The 23830-nt window shown below is 39.3% G+C and overlaps 3 protein-coding genes and 1 long non-coding RNA gene across 4 annotated transcripts; 2 read left to right on the top strand and 2 right to left on the bottom strand.

Moving 5' to 3' along the window:
- The first annotated feature begins 44 nt into the window (after positions 1-44).
- slc5a6b (solute carrier family 5 member 6) lies at positions 45-7415 on the top strand. The gene is made up of 17 exons (XM_084380586.1): positions 45-93; positions 257-319; positions 1808-2273; positions 2373-2438; positions 3092-3143; positions 3226-3293; positions 3582-3736; positions 4303-4443; positions 4642-4771; positions 5099-5187; positions 5492-5604; positions 5698-5768; positions 5852-5938; positions 6058-6230; positions 6311-6417; positions 6502-6575; positions 6768-7415. Exons 3-17 carry the CDS (start codon positions 1926-1928, stop codon positions 6900-6902), a joined length of 1809 nt encoding a protein of 602 aa, XP_084236712.1. The 5' UTR covers positions 45-93; positions 257-319; positions 1808-1925; the 3' UTR covers positions 6903-7415.
- LOC311273486 lies at positions 3676-6087 on the bottom strand. The gene is made up of 3 exons (XR_014624671.1): positions 6020-6087; positions 4333-4436; positions 3676-3758 (listed from the first exon to the last, which is right to left on the bottom strand). It is a non-coding gene; the product is annotated as an uncharacterized lncRNA (long non-coding RNA).
- Positions 7416-8654: 1239 nt separating the features above from the next.
- Positions 8655-19711, top strand: adgrf3a (adhesion G protein-coupled receptor F3a; the record flags this gene model as incomplete). Its single annotated transcript, XM_084380582.1, has 16 exons — positions 8655-8739; positions 10565-10619; positions 10727-10739; positions 10842-10970; positions 11074-11226; positions 11316-11419; positions 11533-11591; positions 11679-11803; positions 14241-14456; positions 15110-15358; positions 15448-15591; positions 16526-16643; positions 16854-16932; positions 17225-17401; positions 18195-19520; positions 19604-19711. Exons 2-16 carry the CDS (start codon positions 10572-10574, stop codon positions 19709-19711), a joined length of 3048 nt encoding a protein of 1015 aa, XP_084236708.1. The 5' UTR covers positions 8655-8739; positions 10565-10571.
- Positions 19644-23739, bottom strand: ankrd66 (ankyrin repeat domain 66). The gene is made up of 4 exons (XM_084380583.1): positions 23139-23739; positions 21536-21764; positions 21273-21361; positions 19644-19900 (listed from the first exon to the last, which is right to left on the bottom strand). The coding sequence occupies exons 1-4, from the start codon at positions 23275-23277 to the stop codon at positions 19848-19850; spliced, it is 510 nt and encodes a 169-aa protein (XP_084236709.1). The 5' UTR covers positions 23278-23739; the 3' UTR covers positions 19644-19847.
- Positions 23740-23830: the final 91 nt, after the last annotated feature.

Here is a 23830-nt window from a genome sequence, read left to right on the forward strand (position 1 = left end):
TCACGTTTAGCCCCGCCCACACCATCAAACCCGGAAGCGAATTCAAAACAATTTGTGGACGCACGGAGCGTTTGGCGAGAGATTAGCGAAGAGGTAGGTCAATGTAATGCTTTCTGAACACAGCAAAGCAACATAAAACATGAAGAGTGCATTGCGTACACAATGAGCCTATTTTAATATCTTCCGTTCTTGTTTTTAGCCATGAAGACATTCAAACAGGTAGTTTTTATTAACGTAGCGCTCTTGAATGTCTCAGTAAGCAGCATGGTGCCACTGACAGCGAGCCTCACCCGGATATCCAGAGTGCATGCGCGTAAAGGTGAGTCTGTCTCATGTTATTCCGTTTGTTTATGTCGTTGCCACTGCACCACATTCTCCCACGTGTGATTTTTTTATTCATTCCTGTTCATATTTCCTCACATTCAATCAGGTTGAGCAGCTCTAGAACTAGATTAGTTAAGTAAAGTTGGAAAGATATTCACAGATTCGAACTTCCGGGATCAATAAATCTGAAGCCCGATTTCACCAAAAATCACCACACACGTCAAGGGTCTCCTCACGGTCATGCTACAACAGCTGTTTTGTGCAATGCAGACTGAAAGATCATAGGAACAAACCCAAAAGCATGACACCAGAGACAAGCTAGTGGATGTTGCAGGAAACTGTCTTCCTATGATCATTCAGTCTGCATTGCACAAATCAGCTGTTGTAGTATGACCTTGGTGTGTGTGGTGATTTTGGAGTCTCAATTCTGTATAACAGTGAAGCTATTGATTAATATTGGAAGTTTTTAATGGTTAATACCAATAAAACAATCACCAAAATTATAAAAAGGCACATTTTTCCAAAACAGCTGTTGTAGTATGACCATGAGTCATACTTGGTAAATCGAGAAAATAATGGTCATAATAAACAATAGTGAAAATGATCATTAGTTGCAGCCCTAGTTTGAGGGAATGCAATAATAAATGATTGTTATTATTATGAACAGGACTGTAACTAAGGATTATTATCATTATTGGTTACTTTGCATTTTATTTTATGTATTCCCTATTTCCCTGTGTATTTAATATATAAGAAAACAAGTTAAGACATCTAATCAAAACTTGTTTGAGTTGAACGTGATGCCTCAGTTCCAAACACAAAGATATTGAGCTTATTATCACACAAGACAAAGAAAACAAGAAAATCCTCACATTTGAAACCAGAACAAGTTTGACATCTCTGCTAGGACTTCCTGGTTAAGTATAGGTTAAATAAAATAATTATAAATTATTTGATAAAAGTATGTGGGCAAAGACAAAGAACAGTAACAAAGATTTCAAAGTAATTTTTCCTGTCTCAGATAAAACTCTAAAATCTAAACCTATTTTTTTGCTTGTGACCTTCAAACCCCTCAGAGATTGTTGTGGCTTTGTGTTGCAGTACACACAAAGACAGCAGGTGGCAGAGTAGCAGAGCAGCTCCTCCCCTTACCAAACCAGCAGTCAGTATTTTTGGAACAGCACAAGCGGGGGAAAGTTGACACAGAGGTTGTTTGACCTCGGTTTGCTTCCACAGACTGCTGCAAACATTTCAGTTTGGGTTACAGCGGTGATTTCAGCTCCTGTGTGTCTGTTTGGGAAGGAACAGAAAACTATGAGGGGATTCATGGGAATGAGGAGAGTATTTACCTATCTGCCTGTCAAACAAACTGATTTCTTCATGATAAACAGAGTGCAAGCTTCGGATTATTCAACTGAATGTCAGCAAAGTGTGCTCTCTCTCACACACACACAGATATTTAATCAGTGTTTTCAACTTCAAGGCTGTTGGACTCTTCTGACCGATGGGTGTGGACAAAGACGTTTCCCATCCGTCTGACTGTGCGTCTGCAGGAGAACCACATCTTCTCCACCTGCAGCCGAGGCTTAAAGACAATCAAGATGGACCCGTCCGACCAGAAGCACTTCACGGTTGTAGACTATGTGATATTTGGGGTCTTGCTCGCTGCCTCTTTGGGCATCGGGCTGTACCATGCTCTCTCAGGGGGGCGTCAGCGCACCACACAGGAGTTCTTGATGGCCGACAGGAGCATGAGTTGTCTTCCTGTTTCGCTGTCGCTCATCGCCTCATTCCAGTCCGCTGTGGCGATTATCGGCGTACCAGCAGAAATCTACACTCATGGCACTCAGTACTGGTTCATCGGCTGCGCCTACATTCTGGGCCTCCTCATTCCCGCTCATGTTTTCATTCCAATGTTGTACAGGCTGCGGCTCTCCAGCGCTTATCAGGTATGACGAAGCAGTTTTATTGTTATGGTTAAACTGGATTTAATGTTTATGTTGTTTACCCTGCCTGACCTGCAGCTCTGTTGTTGTTTTGCTTGACAGTATCTTGAACTGCGCTTCAGCAAACCAGTGCGCATCTGTGGAACTTTGACCTTCATCTTTCAGATGGTGGGTGCAACACCGAAAGGATAAGTTCACCCCCAACTTAAAATTCAGTCATATCTTCTCACCCCCATGCTGACGGAAAGTCAGGTGAATGTTTCGTAGTCCACAAAACATTTCTGGAGCTTCACAGCAAAACGGCTTTGCAGCATCCTCCTAAACAACCGAAGTAGATGGAGACGCGTTTTTAAAGTGTACAAAAACAACCAAAACATTTTTTTTAAATGGCTCCATAAAAATCATCCAGCAATGTCAAGTTCTTTGGAAGCCTGGAGATCCTGAATTTATTTGAAAAGATGATATTTACGCTCTTATTAAGCAGAAATCTCCACTGTAGCTGCGAGGCCAAAGGTTTGTGTGCATGAGGTGGACTGCACAACTTCATAACAAAATCTGCCTACCATCACCTCTAAAGCTCACTAATTAATTATATCTTATTTAATTGATCAAACTGCAGGATATGTGCCAAAATAATTCATAAATTCATCATTCACAGACCAGCATTGCTGCCTTTGCTCATGTTATGCTGAGCTGATCTAACCGCCTCGTGGCACCAGCTTCATATTTGGCGTACAGACACGAGAGTAGGGTCAATCTTTACGTGTATCTCTCCCCGATCCTGATTCAGTAGTATAAAAATTCATTTTTCTCTGCTCCAGGTGATCTATATGGGAGTTTGCGTGTATACTCCTGCCTTTGCTCTTAACGCAGGTAAGATAAGTTCCTACATTTTAATAAGTCATTGTCCAAATATGAGATCTGCGGTTCAGTGTGTGACTGTGTTTTCTTTCAGTTACCGGATTTGAATTATGGGGAACAGTGTTGGCCACTGGACTCGTGTGCACATTATACACAACAATAGTGAGTTATAATAAGTCGTACGGCTCAAGTTAACATTTGAATGTTTCTCTTTGGATTTGCAACTAATCCCTCGACAACACCGTAGAATTACACTTTGCTTAGTCAAAACTGAAATACAGTATGTTTCCTCTCAGAAAAAATGGCTCATGAGTGAACAGATGATTTTAGAGATATCATGCATTAAGTTTAAGGGTAGATGTGAGGGGTGACTGTTCAATGAGACAAATATTGGAAAATAAATTAGCGTATACCATAATAATTCCCATGTGTCTTTTCTGTTCTTGACAGGGTGGTCTGAAGGCCGTCATCTGGACGGACGTCTTTCAGACCATGGTGATGTTTGCAGGGCAGCTGGCTGTCATCGTGATGGGAGTGCAGAAGACTGGTGGAGTGTCTGAGGTCTGGAGGAAAGTGTGGGAAGGAAACCGCATCTCTGCTCTCGAGTGAGTCCGTAGATGGGGAAATCTGTGCACAAATGCATCATTGTTTATTCAGTTCTCAGTGGGGATTAGCTATGTAAATGCCAATTCACAGAAAAAGCAGATTTTCTCCTGCTTTCATGAGGATTATAGTCCTTGAGTCAACGTCTTCCAGAGGAATACAATGATTAATGTATGCTTCTGCTCTGAACACACGCGTCCTTGTCAGCACTCACTGTAAACGATATTTTCTGCAGTTTTCAGACAGTTATTCATTTAATTTACAGACTTAAATTTAAAATACAAAAAAATATGAAACAATGTTTGAAGTGAACAAATAAAAATTTTAATTTAATTTGAATTTGAATTTATGAGTGAACTGTTACATAGAGAAGACTTTCCCATCTTTTCCTAAAAGTGGTGAACTGTAGTGTTTTTATAGATTTGGTTACATGTATCTCACTAAACTTCCTTGTCACACAGCTCTCTTTACCGACGTTTGTATGATCATTGTTCAACCTTTAAACTGCTCTTTTGAGTTCAAGTATTGATGTTTTATCTGTATACTGTATTTTCTCTCTTGGGTTCAGCCTGAACCCAGACCCTACAGAGAGACACACCTTCTGGACTCTGGGGGTCGGCGGGGTCTTCCTCATGCTGTCCCTGTACGGAGTGAACCAGACTCAGGTCCAAAGATATCTCAGCGCACGCACAGAGAGAGACGCTGTCAGGTACATAGAAAGCATAATAAGCTCAATATTTACCGAGATATCACTTTTATTTTTTATTGTTACATCTCATCTATTAATGTACAAGTGGTTTTGAGGGAGTTCAATGCCCATTGCCACAATAATAAATGTTTAGTCACAATAATGACAAAAAGATGACCTCAGAAGTGACACTTTCACTACACTCCCACGTCTCCGCAGGTCTTGCTACATGGTGTTTCCCTCCCTGCAGCTGGCTCTGGCTCTAAGCTGTGTGATGGGACTGGTCATGTTTGCATGTTACTGTGGGGAGGATCACTCCCACAAACTGGGCACCTCTTCAAGGGATGCTGTAAGTTTCAGTGTGTCACTGACTGAAACACCTGCACCATGTTTTGGGAAATAGGGATATGATTCCTCTTTTCTAGCTTTTACTGCTTCCTTGTTCTCAAAAAAAAAGGTAGGAGGGATGAAAGTTAAGTTCATGGAAAGAACCCTCCAGGCACATGTACATATCAGGAAACAGAGGTGCTATGAGTATTTACATATTTTTCAGTCAGTCCTTCGGGCACATTTGACTCTTTATGTAAATGTGTGTCCATGCTGCTGTCAAGACAGTACATTCTCAGATTTGTATGTTATCATTCATGCAAACCAAACTGAACCGTATTATCCACAGATGGTGATTTCCTTTGTGATGGACATGCTGCAAGGTCTACCTGGACTACCTGGACTGTTTATCGCATGTTTATTCAGTGCAGCTCTCAGGTACAGAATATTCCCCAGTGTCCGTTTATAGTTTGTCTTTTAAGTAAACATTAAAACCCTTCCAGTCCCGGCAGAGCGCAGGAGGCCACAAACAGTCAGTCACCATATCAATATCTCTGACCTCTCTGGAGCAAAATCAGTCATCACACTTGAAGTTGAAATTCTGAAATAAAAAGTCATAATTATAATTATTATAAGTTATGGGATAGAAAATCAAAGTTCTTCACTTCAAATGCTGTGATGATTTGGTAGTTTGTTGTGTTTAAAGACGTCAGTAATGTTTTTTTTTGCCTTTCTTGCACAGCACCATCTCTTCTGCTTTTAACTCTTTGGCTACTGTGACAATGGAAGACCTCATCAAACCATATTTCCCCGCCATGACAGAGGCAAGAGCGACCCTGCTGTCCAAAGCATTAGGTAAGCTCTCTGAAGCTTAAACTCAGCAATGCACGATACAAAACTGCACGATGATGACGTGATTGTTCTGTAACTTTGCGTTTCTTCAATAAGCGATGTCCTACGGGCTGCTGTGTCTGGCCATGGCCTATCTCACCCATCAAATGGGTGATTCAGTTCTACAGGTAAGCTCCCAGCTTTAATGATCAGATAGTAACCATCATTTCTCATTACAGCTGCACTAACTGTTAATACGTTTGAACTCCAGGTGGCTTTGAAAATCTTCGGGATGGTCGGTGGTCCGATTCTCGGTCTGTTTTGTCTTGGGATGTTCTTCCCTTGGGCCAACTCCACTGTAAGTTTAACCTCATCCGTGAGTCATGGAGTTAGTCATGAGATTAAACAATTTTTAAAAAAACCTGCTATATTACTTTACCTGTATCTGTTAAGTTTCTGTTGTTCTGTTGTTGCCAGGGAGCGTTAACAGGTCTCGGGGCCGGCCTGGCTGTGGCTTTCTGGGTCGGCATTGGGAGCATCGTCAATCGAAGCTCGAGCACGAGATCGCTGCCACCCACCTGCGGAGCCATCCTGCTGTCAGACAACACGACCACCGCCATCCAGACTGCACTCAGCAACGTCACTCTGAGGTATCAGGCACACACAACACAGTGTGGTGTGTTTTTACTGTGTTCGGTTTCTGAGTTATTATGTTTTTCTTCCCCTTTAGTCGACCTTCTGGACTGAAGAGGTTCTATTCATTGTCCTACATGTGGTACAGCGCATTCAACTGCTTCACAGTCATTCTTATTGGCCTGATCATCAGCTTTCTCACAGGTAGGCGAGCTCTTAGACATGCTCTCTGTAATCCAGAACATTTCTTTTCTATGTATTCATCTTTTTAAAATCTGTATATTTTAGGCCCTATGAAAGAAGAAGATGTGACACCAGGAACGATCTATCCCTTGTTGGGGAAGCTGCTCTGTTTTCTACCGGTAAAGCTGCTCGTTTGCTAATAACTTTTGTGATTCCCTGACATTTCTTCTTGCACCAGCATGAGGTTGACATTTCTTTGAGTTTTACCTGAAATATCTTTAAAAACTTTGGTTGATTGTTGATTGTATTGTATCTCACAAACAAGCTTACATATATTTACCTTTTTAATGATCTTTTACTTATTCTTACAGCTGTCATCACAACAGAGGCAGCATCCACAGCACACAGAAAGCAACGGGCTGGTTATCTCACAAGACGACGGAGCATCACAGGAAGAGACGGACACATTTCTTCCTCCTTTTGTGGAGTGTGAGACAGCTGTGTGACGTCGCTGTCACACGTCGGTCAAAACGTCTTCGCGCGAGGCACCTCGACTGAAACACATACATGCATTTTTGTTTCTTGTGTTGTTGCCTTTGCTTGGTGAAGATCATTTAAATTTGCACTGTCGAACGCTGCAGCGAACGATATCCAGTCAACACGACAGTTTCTTTTTTACTCACATCTTCAGAGACTTGAGTGCAACTGAGCCCGTTTTACTTTGATATATTCATGTCAACTTCAGGTGCGTGATCACAGTATCATGTAAAAACTGCACTAATTGTTTTATGAGAATTATTGGATGTCCTGTGAACTTTTACAAGAATACACATAATGTATTTACATTTACAGTTATGGAAATGTATATGGAAATATATATTTGACTATGGCTTACTGCAGCTGTATGTGAGACAGCATTGCCTCCCCTTTTAAGAATGTATGAGTACATTTTGTCTGTACTGCAGCTGAAATGCAGAAAAAACTCTTTTTATAAGAAGGATTAAAGATTTTGTAGATAATTCTAATGAGGAGTTACTCTATTAGTTCAACTGAATCATTTTCACACTTACACATCAGTAACCTGCTCATCTCAAACTCAAGGTCTGGAGTTAAATAAAAGATGTTGGAATTGACCAGATAGGGTTTAATGGGATTTGCTATCGAGTTTTATTAGAAGAAGTGCAGGCAGGGCAGTTACTACGAACCTTAAGTCAACACAAACACACACGTCACCAAACGCATGATCAACTCCAGGCTTATGTCTCCATAGTGAGTGCTTTTATTTTAACACTTTTGCTGATAATACTTACATATTTGGACAACACAGAGTATTTCTGTATAGAGAAGCGAAGTCCTGACCCTTCCGATGTGCCCCATGGGACATTATTTCATACTATTTACGTATTTCAGGAACAGAAATGTACAGTAGTCACAGGCCAGATAAAACATAATTTGATCCAGTTTGAATTGTGCCATGAATTACACAGATAATGTTTGTCAGGTTAAAAGATAATTTTGTAAGTCAAGAAAGTTGCAATTTGAAGCAAAGATAGAAAAATACCATTTAGTGAACTACAACACCAACGTGACCGTCACCTCGGCACAGAAGACTGGTCAGTTTGGATATTTTACAATACTTTGCATCCATAACATGTCATGTTTTAGACTAATGGAGAGAAAACATCCAAATACATATTTAGATATTTATTTTAGCTCAGATTTCTGTTCTGGACATTTATGTGAGTTAGTGCATATTTAATTGGATTGCCTACATATTTAAAGAGGGTAATCTATAGTGTCTCTCCTTGAGTGAGACATCTGAATTTTTCCATGACCAAAACTTTTTTCAGCCACAGCAGTTATCATTTTGACTTTTTAGTCTCTCACAAATCTCCCAACTTTATGAAAATGTCACACCAAATCTGTTCACAAGATAAGTTCTTCATTATACGGTCTATCGACTGTATGCAGAGACCAGTGAGGAATCTCCATCAAATGGAGCAACATGACTTAACTTTATAATTATAATGTAACATACAACATGTAACACATGTTTGATCAAACTAGCCTAATTTGATTATGCTTTTGTCAGAACGCCTCTATGATGCATGACTTAAGACAACATGTGGTCTCCGTATTTGAAAGTCAAATGAACCTTGCATAACTTTGCATGCCCTCAGTAAACTTGCAGCTACTGCTGATAAACTGCTGTATACTGTTTATGACCGCATTTCTAGCAAGACCTGCATCAGTGAGCGGCTGTCGTTCACGGGCACGGAGAGGTTCTTCTAACGTCGTGAGGCACTGCTGTGATGGTTCACTGATACAAACTGAGGAAAACAGGTGAGCTGATCTCTCTATTCTGATTGTATATCATTAAAACACGTCATATTTTCCTACTAAACACATATATTATGTTTTATATGCACGCTGTCACAATACACAGAGCAGTTGAAAACATTGGCACCTTGTTTCACAGAACTGGTAGCACACATTTCTAACATGTCTCAGCAGTTTTAAAGATTATTATGATTATTACTATTAAATCGTTTTGTAACTTCTGGTGATATACTTCTTAATTACTCTTATACTTATATACTTATAGCATACATATATACTGATATTACTATACAACATGTACTTTTTTGTCGTTTTCAGGAATTCAGTGCAATCATAAACCTTATCTATCAGGCCATTTAGTCTGTTTATAATAGCAATTAAAGGATAAGTTCATGCAAATATTAAAATTCTGTCAATATTTTCTCACCCTCATGCCGATGGAAAGTCAGGTGAATTTTTATATTTTAATCTTTTAGTCGTTCAACTGAACTTCTGTTGTTAATGAAATTGAAAAATCACCAGGGGAATCAGAGCAGCGCAATTTATAAAGGTGAAAAATCAATAGAAAGACACATGGCAAAACCCTTTAAATACAAATAATATACATTTTTCCAGCTCAGTTGTTCCTTCTGATTTATTCTAACTGTTGTGACAGATAATACGTTTTTGTGGGAAGCTGAGATGCATCCTCATTTTTTTTTTCAATTATGATTTTTATTGTTTCCTTTACAGACGACTGTAAAACCGTGTTATACTGTACAGCTCACAAAAGGGTGTTGACGAACACATGGGACCAAAATCAACAACAAAAATAATAAAGATAAGATAAATAAATGAGAAAAATAGATAAATGAGATAATAATGAGAATAAAAAATTAATAAATAACTTTGAATAGGAAGAAAAAATCATTAAATTTACAAAGTAAGATTAAGATTACAACAAAACCATAACAATACGACTGAGGTCGCTACAGCGGATAAGGATATACATGTAGATACACAAATACTCCAACTCCATACACATATCCTCTAAGCGTATATACACATACACCTCTGTATACACAGAAGATGCCTAAATGGACACCATTTTCTCCCATCCCCTCGTCCTACACCTGCCCCGCCAGTCAAACACGGAGAACTGTGGGCTTGATTTAGATTATATGTATGTCACATTTAACTTGGTTCATGTTTCCCTAATCTGAGTTTAAAAAAAAGGGCCTCAATTTTCCACAAAGGTGTCAATTTTCCTGTTTATTTTGTATTTCAATCTCTCATAAGAAGAAGTTTCATGTCCCCCCTGCCCAATGCCTGAGAAACCCTCTTAACTGTAGTAGGAGCAACCTTCAGCCGCCGAGCCTTCTTCACACCAATTCTTTCATTCCCAAACTGTTGCTGATCTTTTCCATGATATCCTAAGATTCTGATAAAATGCACAGTTAACTTGAATTCTTCCCCTTCGCTTTTAACGTGTGCTTTGTGGTTTGGTTGATGCTGTAACGTGACTTTTTATTCTCCTTTTGCAATCTCCAAATGCCTGAGGAAAAATAACTAGTGCTACCACACCTGTTAGACTGGAAAGTGCTGCACAGTGTATTAAATACTGGTTATTTCAGCTGCTGTCACCAGTCTTAGTTTCCATTATATTCGGCCTATGTTTATAGGTCTACCTGTAGAACAAATGATCAAAGGGCCGGAATGAGGTTGATAAAGAGCCACAATCAGCCCGCAGGCCTACATTTTATTATGCTGACATATTATCAGCAGTCAGTGAACAAGCTTTTGTTGAGCACAGGCCAATGCAAATGACTTCTTATGTTATTATTTCCAGGGACAGGATGTGGCTCTTGATATTGCTTTACATCTTGGGGCTAAACATTTGTCAGGTACGTCAGTAAGATAAGATCACCCATTATAAGATCATGGAATAAAAGATTAAATTGCCATTAAATTGCTTTTGATTTTTGATCAAGTTATTTTTTCTCTTTTACAGGCTACTGGACAGGGTAAAATGATTTGTATTTTGAGTTTCAAATTGAGCAATTTAAGCACAGCGTTCGTCATCTAACATTTTTCACTAAGTTGTCTGTCTGTTTTGAACGTTTCAGACAATTCAACACAAATGTATTATGTCAAACTCATAATAGAGGAAAGTGCAATCGGGAACATAACTGACTTACTGAGACCTTTTGTGACAAACACCAGCCTGCATGTTGACGACTTTCAAATGACAACAAGTAAACACATTTAATGTTTCAAAAACTGAATTTTCTGGCTAATTTTGATTAGAAAAAAATTACCCTTATAAAGTAAAATTATTCTGCTTTTCGTCCTAATCAGCCTGTCAGAACGTCTCGGACAGCACAGAGTGTACCTGCGAGCCTCAGTACAGATGGAGCGATAAAGTTTGTGAATCTAAACCGAAATGTTGTGGCAACAACAAATGCACCTTCACCAAAACATCTTCTCTCATGTGTGTTGCAAACACCGCAGGTATTTGGTCGTTTCGACTGTGTTTGCATCAGCATATACACTATGTGTATGCAAGTGTCCGAAGAGCTGACAACTTTTTTTCTTCGCAGTTACTGTCCAGGGGTCCCTTTCTGTGCAAACAAATTATAGTGACTGTCTGTCAGAAAACACCAGTTTGAGTTTTAAGACCTGTAATGACCAACTGTTAAGAGAGGTAAAAACAATGAATAAGCAGCACAGTACTCAAGTACCTTTATCAGATCAGGAATAGTGTATTTGCCAATAATATACTGCTGTGTACATTCATGAAGAGTTGTTACCTTTCAGATGAAAGAAGTGTACAGCACTATTAGGGGATTTGACAGCTTGAGAATTACCAACTACAGGTACTTTGTTTAATAACTAAAAAGATTTGTTATTTTTTTCTTCTTTTCAAAATATGACTCAAATCTGTGTTTTTCTCTTCACTGAAGGGTTGGAAGCATCATCGCAACTTTCGAAATGACCATTGCTTACCAACTCAAGCTCCAAGATCTGGTTAACAAATCCATTCAACTGACCAATACGTTGCCAGGGATTCTTACTATGGAGACTGCAGGTAAACATATCTATTACCCCTTTTCCACTGGTCAAAAATCCCACTTAAACCTGCTAAGACTCTGCAGTAGACGCGGGTTTTATCACCTCGGCTCACCTGTGATCTGCGAACGCGCTCAAATCCGCCGCGCAAAGTGATGACGCGTTATCAACATCCGGCGTCGGTGCATAAAAAAAGAAGGAATGGAGGCGGTATATTGAGGCACGTTTTATTACTGGACACAGTGTTGGTGGAGGAGCCATGTTCAGTCCTATGAAAGCTGCTCAGTTGTGTTTTAAGCCCAAAAAAGCTCGACGTCCTGGCTATAAAAATACGTGAATCGCCGACCAAGCCGGCTAACTTCCGGTTTAGCGCCTGGCTAACTTGAAGGCGGATAAAACAATGTAATCGTGCGGCTCTTCTAGACTTTCCAAATGTTATTGCAACGAATGGCTCAAAGTTTGATAGTGAAACGAGTCATTCCGCGGGGGTTGTGACGCTCAAAGTAACGCATCCACCGTTTTACAGACGCTTCTTCACAATGGCTCTATTGTTGTTTTCTCTTCTGTTACAACTGTTTCCGGCGCATTCGTGACGTCAGTGACGTACAATATACGTACAACGTAACGCAAATATTTTGTAAAGCTTACAAAGATCATAGGTTTTAGCAGCTTTTTTACTCTCACAATCACAGAGGGAGGAGATATATTGACCAACATATGCAAACAGTTCCAGAAAGTTTGGCTTCTTACCAGAAAATTTAGACTTATGCATGTAAAATTTGGATAAAATAATTAACAAATTAATCATATAAAACTGAGAATTTAGTTTTTTTTATCATATTCAGTGTAGCCAAACAAAACATTTTTCCAGCATAAATTAAATTGGGAGTAAATATGATCACTGATAAAGCGTGCCAGTCTGCTCCAAAGTTGTCTGGCGTGTGGGCAAGACCAAAATAAATGAACCAAGGTTTCGTTGACAGAGACGCAGTTCACATCAATGTCCTTCTTAAGCCTTTGTATATAATGATTAGTTGGGTAAAATCTATGAAGCATTTTAAATGAGATCTCTTTGACCTTGTTGGTTAAAAAAAAACTTATTAGGTAGTAGCCAGACTTTTTCCCAATTAATATTTCCAACAAATGTAGACCAGTAGGATAAAGCAGAGGGTGAACTTACAATATCTTGTTGAAATAGTTGCCGAATAAACTTGAAACAAGCTTTCCCCATTGTTGTTTCAGTAATGTTTAAAGATATGGGTAAGTTGTTGTTTACATTAAGATTTTTAAAAAGGGAAATAATACCCGAAGGCACAGCATCAAAAACAATAGAAAAATCCTTGGGTGTAACAGGGATTCCATACCGTTGCATACATTCAACATAACTGTAAAGACGCCCATGTTGGCCAAACAACTGACTCAGTAAAAGTATATTGTTATCAAACCATTGTTGGAGGAAAATAGATTTGTTTTTGTACAAGAGATATCTATTGTTCCAGATAAAGAACCTATGCGGAGTAAAGTTATGCTTGTGAATTAAACACCATGCTAGCAGCATTTGTTTGTGGAATGAGGAAAGTTTGAGGGGAAGTTTGTCAGCGTTGTAAGTGCAGAGCAACAAGAACTGGAGCCCACCGACTGAAGAAAAAACATAATGGGGAATAAAGTTCCATAGAGAGGTTGGATACTGGAGGTAACGCTTAATCCAATTAATTTTGAAGGTGTAATTTAGGGAAGTGAAGTCCAAAAGATTAAGGCCGCCTTTACTATATTCATTCATTAACACAGATTTAAGGTAGTGAGTCCGGTTTTTCCAAACAAAGTCAAATAAAATCTTTTATCAATTATTGGAGTGAAGTTATTATAACATCTTTGGGATTCATTTTTATCAATAATGATACCTAAATAAGTAACGGAGTTTTTTATTGGGATGTTAGAGATTGACTCAACACAACAGTCCTTTATAGCCAATAGTTCACATTTTTTTAAGATTTAAACAAAGACCAGACGCTTTACTAAATTGTTCTATAATATCTATAGTTAAAGACCAAAGTAACACTTCAGATGAAAATCACAGACAGTGGGGTCAATAGGCCAGTTTTAGTGGGTTTGACCTGCTGATTGTGGTGGAAATTGTGTGGTCTTCTTTTAATCTGGTCTTCAAAGGTTAGGGTTATCATTTAGATATATATATTGCCACCCGGGGACAAATAAAGTTTTTTTTTAATTGAATTGAATATATTATAGATATATGTGGATATATTTAGGTTCCCTGACTAAAATTCTATTTAATGCAATTCTTGTAAGACCAAATACCAACAACTAAGATGGTGAAGATTGCTAAACATCCACATGTTACTCACAGTGACAGCTAACAGTGACACAAAAAGTGACCAACCTGGATGTAGTTTTTTCGTGGTTTTCTTAAATAATTCAACAAAGTTTTTTTTTTGCAGGTGTTGTAAATTTAACGATGCCACCCAACCCTGTGTGCTACAAATCCGAACACGACCTCAGATGCACAGTACAGGAGGAACTGAAAGTCGATGCTGTGTGGCAGCTGGAAAGAGCGGGCCGAGTGTTTGACATAACGACTGGCTCAGAGGCAACTGTGACATTTCAATCAAAGCAGAGTGATATCGAACTTAAGAGCATAACAGAACTCTGGGCAGGTACATCTGTTTCAGCCACTCTATTTACATTTCAGTACATTTACTTGATTTTGGGGTACATTTCAACTCCACAGGTAAATGTTGTACCTTTTACTCCACCACATTTATCTGAGAGCTTCAGTTACAAGTTACTTGATAGGTTAAATTGTGATCTGATTTTACGCATCATAGTCTGTTTACAGGTCTTGGGGATTACTACTACATATGTGAAAAAAGATGTATGAAAGTCTTTTGTGTTTCCAGAGGAAGTTGAGTGTAATGGGCCACCGTAGATTGAGGGGTAGTGGTTTAATGCTACATTAGCTGGTAACACACCCAAAATCTGCCGAGCTGGCTGCAGTTTAGTTGAATTACACAGGCACCACGTTTTGATGATATATATTCAGGACTTCAAATACAAAACATATGATCAACAAATAAAACATGACGCATCTCTATACATTAAACTACCCAATAGAATATGAAATAGTTAATAGAAGCTCCAACTGGACCAGCTGCAACATTAAAAGCTGCTTAATGCCTCACTTAAATTAAGTCATAATAAAATGGAAATATTCAAGAAGTACAAGTGCATCAAAATTGTACTAAAGCACAGATAAAATCCCACATAAACATAAACGTAGTGGTTTTAACTCTGTTTTCCTATTTCTTAGGAGAGTACACATGTTTCTACCGCCAAACAGGGGACAAATTGACCATAACTCACAAAGCCAGCGCTGTAATAGACGTATGCCTCCTGCCAAACATTGAAATCACAACGATTCCAAGTTTTCCGCACTGCAAAAAGAGTTCAGATTTGCTGAATCTACAAGTCAAATGTGAGACAAAGGTTAGCAGTGAAAAATATGAGGTGGAATGGACCAAACAAAACATTGACGCAAAACTGAGAGACATAAGGCATTGTAAGAACATTTTCTTTCTCCATTCATTTAATGAATCCTTGTGCAAGCTTGTTGTGAAAATACATAACATGCATGTTTGATCTTTGCAGATTCTTCTGAAGGAGTAGATGTTTATACAGTTGACACAGTTGTTAAGTGCGACTCACCCGACCGGAACTATCAAGTAAACTGCACCTTTGAGAACAGGTGCAACCAAACGAAATCTTTTCAGGCTAATGTCAGCATTATATATGGTATGTTTATAGCTTCATCCGACATCCCTCCATTGCCCTCAAATGGACACTCTTATGAAAAATACAGTATCCATAGAATGTGTATGGATTGATATGTGAATTATGACACCTGTCAGAAGATGCACAATGATGATAATTCATAAATTAATGAAATATTTTCTATAATTTTCTGCACTCTTAAGTAAACTGTAGTAGGCAAGGCCGTGAGCCTTTAAAGCAAAGCGATATTTCTGCCCAGTCCCCAGAATAAACGTTAACAATGTATGTTGCTGCAAACCACAGCTGTGCTGAAACTCTACATTTCTTTATGTGGCAAGTTTAGTTTCTTATGGTAACATTTTTCAAATTTCATCCTGTGACAACGCTATGCTTATGGTCTGCTTAGGTTTAGGCAAAAAACCCACCTGGTTAGGGTTCAGGAACCGATAATGTTTTGGTTTAAAATGCCTCTTTTGGTCACCGCTTACTTGACTCCCCATCAAACATCTCTTTTACTGTCTCCACAAACGCGGCTGGATATTGTCCCACGACGCTCTTAAAAACATTCACTGGTGTAATGGTGGTGAAACTCCATCTCAAACTGCTGGCTTGCTGTCAGGTCATAAAGATGTAATACGAACGTATCAGTGGTTTGCAGACATGTCAGCTTCCAACATTTTATCCTGGTTACTGGGCTGAATATAGCTACAATATGTCACATGTTGCAGGTAATCATGACCTAGGCTGCTAAATTCGTGAATAAATCGGTGAGATTGAGATTTTTCCCATGAAGACTTGTGGATGTGCTGCCTTTAGACCTTTTGGCATCCAGCAGTTAGAATTTCAGATTACCTTCTTGTTCAACCGAAGTTAACTTTGGACAGATATTCGTTGTTTCACTTAACAAATGTAATAAATGATAAATAACATCTCTCTTCACCTTTCTTCAAAACAGAGAATGATACATTCTGTGAGGCTGAAGGTGACTGGGAGACAACCAAAGCTGGATTCCCTGCAGTGTTAAAATGCAAGGACAATGCGGCTGGAATAAGAAGAAGATTCTGCAGAAAAGGGTACGGCTGCTATTAATGATTATTTTCATTGCTGTTCCAATCAAGTCATTAAACATTTGGTCCATATATTGTCTGAAAAAAGGCATTTGTTATTGGTTTATTAGGCAGTTTTGCTTAAAAAAAAGACTTAAATGTTCAATTGGTAATCATATTTGTTGACAACTAACTCTCTGTCGACCCACTAATCAGTTAACTGACCAACTGTTTCAGCAATACAGGTGGGATATGGGATGACGAGGTCTCACTGTGTGTGAACCAGGACGTGAACAGTGTGCTGGAAAAAGCAGTGGTAAGCCTAACTTTCAAAATAAAAGGTCATAATTGAGATCGTCTAAATTATAAGTCACTCAGACCAAACTATGACCAATCATAGTGGCATATTATGAAGCACCAAATTAAAGTAGCTGGCTGTTAAAAGCTGTTCGGTGAAAGAAAGATATATTAAAAATAATATTTTACAGAAAGGATTCTCTAGTTTTTACACAGTGCCTCAGCTTTTTGGAGATGAAATCCTGAAGCGATAATGGACGGATCACACTTTGACACAGTTAATCATCACCCATACACCATCACTGTTTCAGATTGCTGACATTGGACTTGGCAGACTTGATGAAAATGCTGCACATGTATTTTCCCTCCTTGATGCTGCCACTAATAACTCAAAGACTATCAACACTTTCGCCAATATTAATGCATCTGTTGAAGTGCTCTTTACTTTGAGTGAAAAGAAACTACAGCCAAACAAAACAGCAGCAGAGGTAAGCATTACAGTTGTTATTTTTATTTATTGAAAGTTATGAATGGGTTTCAGTTTCTTTTTTCTACAAGAGCCAGTCATTGTATTTAAATGTCCTCTTTATATAGTAGTTGTCATTGTTAGTGGCGGAGTCCGCCATTGCTGTAGGTTCAAACTGCCCAAGCAATTTTTTTAATTTGTTAGCCGTTGGCCTTAACAATTTACACTCATTAACATCTCAAGCTTATGTCCATGTGTGTTTTCACAGTTATTTCTAACGCAAGCCGAACATTTCCAGCGGCTACTGCTTTTATTGTTCAGGAGCAACAGCAAATACAGTGTATTTGTCGGTGCGCGTTTGCAATGAGAAACAATTGGACATACCTCACATGACTGAAGCCAACGATGCAATAGCTGCTATTTCACTGTGACTTTAACTTCTCAGCAAGCTGACTAACTTTACTGTGTGCTGCTGTTGTGTAGAAAACACCCGGTTGCTCGCGCCACGATAGAAGAAGGCAGATATGTGACCAACCACAGGTGTCAAATAAACCAGGGCTGAAATCTTTAAAGAATATGTTCAGTCATTCAGAAAATTCAGTCATTGTCCACTCAGCCTCATGCTGATGGAAAGAAAACAAAACTTCACATGAGGCTGAGTGGATAATGACTGAATCTGTTCTTTAACCTGTCAATAATGATTTACTTGGAGTTAATATTCATTCTTAACTGTCAAACAGACACATTTTTTATGTGTCTTTGAATCTTTTTCATTATCAATCAACTATAACTGAAACAAGCTTCTTTCTTTACAGGACTTCCTGGATTCATCCAGCAATTTGCTGGACAGGTCTCTAAACAAAACATGGAATGACAGGCAAAACGAAGGCAATGCTTCATTGGCTGAGAGATATCTGACCTCTGTTGAGAGAATAATCCAGATGTCAAATATAACAGACATCCCAATAAAGGAAAACATAGAGGTAGCCTTAAGCAACTGCTCACAGAAATCAAAATGCACCAACAAGGTATTTGGTGTCACCATTAATCTCAAAGATCGAGAACCAGGCACAGTAAAAACAGCTGGGTTTAAAGAACTGGAGAACTATCTGCCAAACGATGATGACAAGTTCAAGCCAAACAGCATTGTCGTGTCAACAACTACTGAAAGGAAACCGTCAGATAATGTTGAGATTAGACTTAACTTCACATTGCACAAGCCTAGGCCTCCCAACGTTGAGATAAAGTGCGTGTCATGGGACAATAACTCTAGTAGATGGTCAGACAGAGGATGTGAATGGATAGGTGAGGGACAGTGTGTTTGCAGTCATTTGTCCTCATTTGCCATTCTAATGTCAAGGTTTCCCTTGGACATTCCTTGGATAAGCGAGTTAACCTACGCCGCACTGGCTATATCAGTCGTCTCGCTCATTATTAGCCTTGCCATAGAACTGACCGTCTGGGTCGCTGTGGTTAAGACGAGTACTTTACATTTACGCCACACTGCCCACGTAAACATTTCTCTATGTTTGCTAGTTGCAGATATCTGTTTTTTAGCATCTTCCAAGCCAAAAGATATTTCGGTACTCTGGTGCAAGACCGTTGTGGTGTTGAAGCATTTTTGTTACCTGGCCATGTTCTTCTGGATGTTTTGTCTGAGCACCACGCTTCTCCATCAAGCAGTTTTCCCGTTCCATAGCGTGAGCAAGAAAAACTACATAAAATTTGCATTAGCCGTGGGCTACGTGTGTCCTCTGCTTATTGTTACTATCACATTTCTTGCCAACAAGGGCGGTGATGAAGGCTATTACTACTCCAGAGACACCTGTTGGCTGGTTTATACTGGACTCATGGTAGGGTCCATCCATGCATTTGTCCTACCAGTTGGAATAATTGTTTTCATCAACATTTTCTCCATGGTGGTGGTAATCATGAAGCTTCTGGATCGCACTAAGGTTGCAGAGGCATCTCGTGACAAAGAAAAAACGGCTGCCATAACTGTCATGAGGTCAGTTATTTTTCTGACCCCAATCTTCGGTGTGACTTGGGTCTTTGGCTTCGCTGTGATGCTTCTTGACCTCACATACGGCCCCATAGCCTTCGCAATCAATTATCTCTTTACCCTGCTGAACGGATTACAGGTATGGTCAATATAACCTTCCACTAAACATCTGGAGCAGTATAAGTATTTCTTGCTCAGTGACCTTTGTCATTTCATTTGCAGGGTTTGTTCATTTTGTTAACAACATGCTTGGGGGACAAACTGGTAAGGTGGTTTTATATGTTAAAAGAAAAATTAACTTTGGTAGTGGGCCAGCAGAAAGTATTCTGAATACTTAAAGGTCCAGAGTGTAGGATTTAGTGGCCTTTAGTGGTGAGGTTGCAGATTGCAGTATCCCTCCTCTACGTTGGAGGGTGAGATGCAAGAGGTCCTCTCTAGAGTCAGTGTTTGGTCTGTCCGCTGTGGGCTACTGTAGAAACATGCAACGTGGCTGACTCTGATGTAGACGACCTGCTCCCTCTGTAGATATAAAAAGCACAACAGTTCTTAGTTTCAGGTGATTGTACGCTTATGAAAACACAATTATGATTATTAAATTCCATTTCTACCCCCGAATACTCCTTAATCCTACATACTGGACCTTTAGAGCACAGAGAATCAAAGACGAAGAGGTTTTATTCAAACGCCATTCTGCAATTATATCAACCACACTAAAGATCAGAATTCACTGCAGTCACTTTTATAGATGTGTTAAGCTGAGCAGTATTAGGTAAAAAAAACCCCAAACACACTTGTTGTTTAGACTCCAGGAAGTCATTGTTCGGCAAATTACTTCCTTGAAACCTCAAATCGTTTATTATACTTTCATTAATGTACAGATAAAAAAAAACAAGATGTGTGTTTATTTTGTGATCTTAAGAGGTGGTGGTTGGCAGGTTTAGTTATTTTTTGACAGAGTCAGGCTAGCTGTTTCCCTCTATTTCGAGTCTCAATGCTAAGCTAAGCCGCTAACAAGCCACTGGCTTCAACTTCAAACATAATGAACAGATATTGAAGTGCTACAGACATCTCATCTATCTCTTGGTAAGAAAGTATTTCCCAAAATGTCAAACCATTCCTCTAAAGAAACACACTCCAGCTTAAAATGTCCTCAAATATTAGAGTGAAGGCATTTTTTGGTAATTGTAGTGATTTTCAAAACATCAACAGATATCTTGCAGGATTCGGGGTCACTGTTGTCACTGTACTCCAAAATCAGGGAGTGTTAGAATTTTTTTTAAGAACTGTGTGATGTACAGGTTGTATAGCATCATTAAAATTGTTTTAATTCAACTTTGACAGACCCGTGAAGCACTGCTGAATCGTCTGAAAACACGTGTAAGTGCAGCAAACTGGGTTCACTCATATGTAAAATACCACATGGGCTGATAAGTGTAATACATCCATCTCCTCTCCTCTCCAGGCTCCAGCATCCATCTCCGAGAGCTCCACGAAGTCAGACTCATTTAGGAAGAAGTGAAACTCATCTCAAACGTGTGCACTCTTCAACAGCGTAGTACTACGCTACATTTACTCTCTGGTTTGATTATTTCTTTGTCGTTTATTTTGCTTCACTAGTTGTGATACAAGTTAAAATCCACTACAATATTGAAATGTTTTGTAGATATCTCTGTTTCTTATAAGGCATCATTGGGAGCTGGAATCTGTTTGTAACTTTAAATTAACTTCATATTAATGTCAAGTAAGACTGTATATTAGATGTTTTTCATTAGTATTAATGTACTGAAATGCCACAGAAATGTAGTCAACAGAAAGTCACACTTTGTTATGTAAATGTGAGCCAGGCCTATGTCTGTAAGTTGCTTTTAGAGATCCTGTTTTTTTTCCTTGCCCTGTTCTGCCCACTCCTCGTCTGAGTCGTCCATTGATATCCCTTTTTGGGCTGCCATCTTGCGGTAGGCCTGGCACTCAATTTCTGCTCTGCAACACACAAAAACAGCCATTTATTCGTTAACTGCTTAGTAATAATAATCATAAAAAGCTTTGCATATAAAAGAAAAGTTTGATTGAAGTGTAATAATGTAGAAGGTGTGATTCATAGAATAAAATAAAACCAGTGATTGAAGAATTGAAAATCTGGGCTTCATGTCATACTTCTTAAGGAATCGAACGCAGTCCAGGTGTCCATATATTTCAGCTATTCGCACTGGTTTGTCTCCACAGCAGTCCTCCTTGTCTATAGGCGCGTGGAGGGAGTGCAGCAGCCGCAGCACAGCCAGGCGGCCCGACTCTGCAGCAAAGTGCGCGGGGGTCCATCCGTGCTCCGTCCTCAGGCACGGCCTGGCTCCATGCTCAATGAGGATCCTGACCGTGTCTGTGTGTCCTGTAGAAAAGGCATCACAGGGTGATTTGAGTTACGCATTTAAAGGATAAGTTCACCCACAAATTAAAATTCAGTCATCATCTACTCACCCTCATGCTGATGGAAAGTCAGGGGAAGTTTTGTAGTCCACAAAACATTTCTGGAGCTTCACAGCAAAACAGAGTTGCAGCATTCTCCTAAACAACTTAAGTGGATGGTGACATTTAAAATGTGAACAAACTGGGGGGGAAAAAAAGCATAAAATGGCTCTGTACAGCTTTTCCTTAGTAATCCACAATTCCCGAAGCCCCGAGATCCTTAAACGATTTGAAAAGACCTTATTAACAGCCTTTGTAAGCTCTCAGGGCTCCCAGAGACTTGGATAACGCTGGGTGAGCTGTATGGAGCTTCAGTTGTTTCTTTAGCTTTTAGAGCAAGTCCCCATCTACATCATTTATGTAGGAGTTGTTCAGGTTGTTTTGTGAACTACGAAACGTCACCTGACTTTACAACGGCATGAGGGTGGGTAGATAAAGACTGAATTCTTATTTCATCCTTTGGGAACCTGGTGATTTGACCTGGTGACGGTTAAAAAAACGAATTGCTATCTACTGTGCTAAAGGAAAATCTTGCACGGACAAGAAGAAGCAACAAGAGGAAGCATGGAGGACACAACACAAAAAACAATACATTCAGTAATGCCTTAAAAAGGGCGCTACTAATTAAGGGTGAATGTTTAGGATATGAGGAGATTCAAGAGCCAAAACAGGACATATTATTCATAATTATGTTTTGAATTGCGTGTAATCATGTTTTTGTGCATGTGCAGGGTGAGACGAGGGATGTTCAGTTGGTACCGGCTAGATGCCACTAAATCTTACACACTGAACCTTTAAAAGCACAATCCATTAAGCAACAAAGCATCAGGGGTTGAACAATTAATCAATTATTTATCGATAGAACATTTTTGGCAAGAGATTCAATAACTAATAATTAAGGGTTGTCAAGTAAAAAAAACTCAAACATTCCCAGTTTCTCTAATGTGACCAATTGCTGCTTGATTTTTATTTTTTCTGTTTGTTTTACGTCAATGCAAACTGAATATCTTTAGGATTAGCCGCACTGTTCAGACAAAACAACATCTGAAGTTGACCTGTTGAACCCTGGGAACTTGAGATGGACAGCCAAACGAAAATATTTGAATAGTCAACTACAGTAAATATAAAAAAGTCCCCTAGCAGGAAAGAGGGAACATGCAGTACGATACGCTCCACTTTCATTCCTGTAACATATAAAGCAGTATTTGCATGGCCCCAGGTGTAAAACTGATATTTGAGACCTGTGGGTGTTATCAGGAAAAACGATACAACACACTTCCACTGTTCCACACGCTACCTTTAGCTGCTGCCCAGTGGAGAGGTGTCTTGTCGCTCCAGTCGACGTCCCTCTGATTGGGATTGCATTTATTTTGCCCCAGAATCTCCTCAACTTGATCGAAATCCCCCGCAGCTGCTGCCTGGTGCAACTCCGTCATGTCGTTACAAAGGTTGCCTAGCAACAGTATGTCAACACAAGATGGAGCCGAGCACCAACCTGCACTTTCTGGCAACACACTGACAAAACACAATCTCTTTTTGGACCTGGAACTTTGTATATTGGGTGGCGTGTATCGGCACAGTTTTTGTTAATAGCTCTATAGGTTGCCGGTAAGTGTTTATGAATAGAGCTGTGCCCCAAGATACACTTAAAGATATGGCAGCATATAAAAAATATAAAATGTAACTGTCCAGCTTTGTAGTGGTACTCTTTTGATGTGGGTTGGTTTTAGGCGGGGTCGGGAATTTTCTGTTTTGTTTGAACTGAATGCAGGATTTTGTGGTTAAAACACCAGAACTCAGATTATCCTTGAGATTAAACACATACCCGAATTAGATAACTTTCATTTCGACATAAATAAACCAAGTGACTGTATATCTCACCATAAAGCTGAAGATTAAGCAATCAGTTCTTTCCTGGTATTTTTTTAGAAAAAATTAGTATAGCCGACAAAGCCTGCAAAACAAACTTTTCAACTGTATGTGGACAAT

Source organism: Pagrus pagrus (genome assembly GCF_965226575.1).
Source record: "Pagrus pagrus genome assembly, chromosome: 18".
NCBI lineage: Eukaryota > Metazoa > Chordata > Actinopteri > Spariformes > Sparidae > Pagrus > Pagrus pagrus.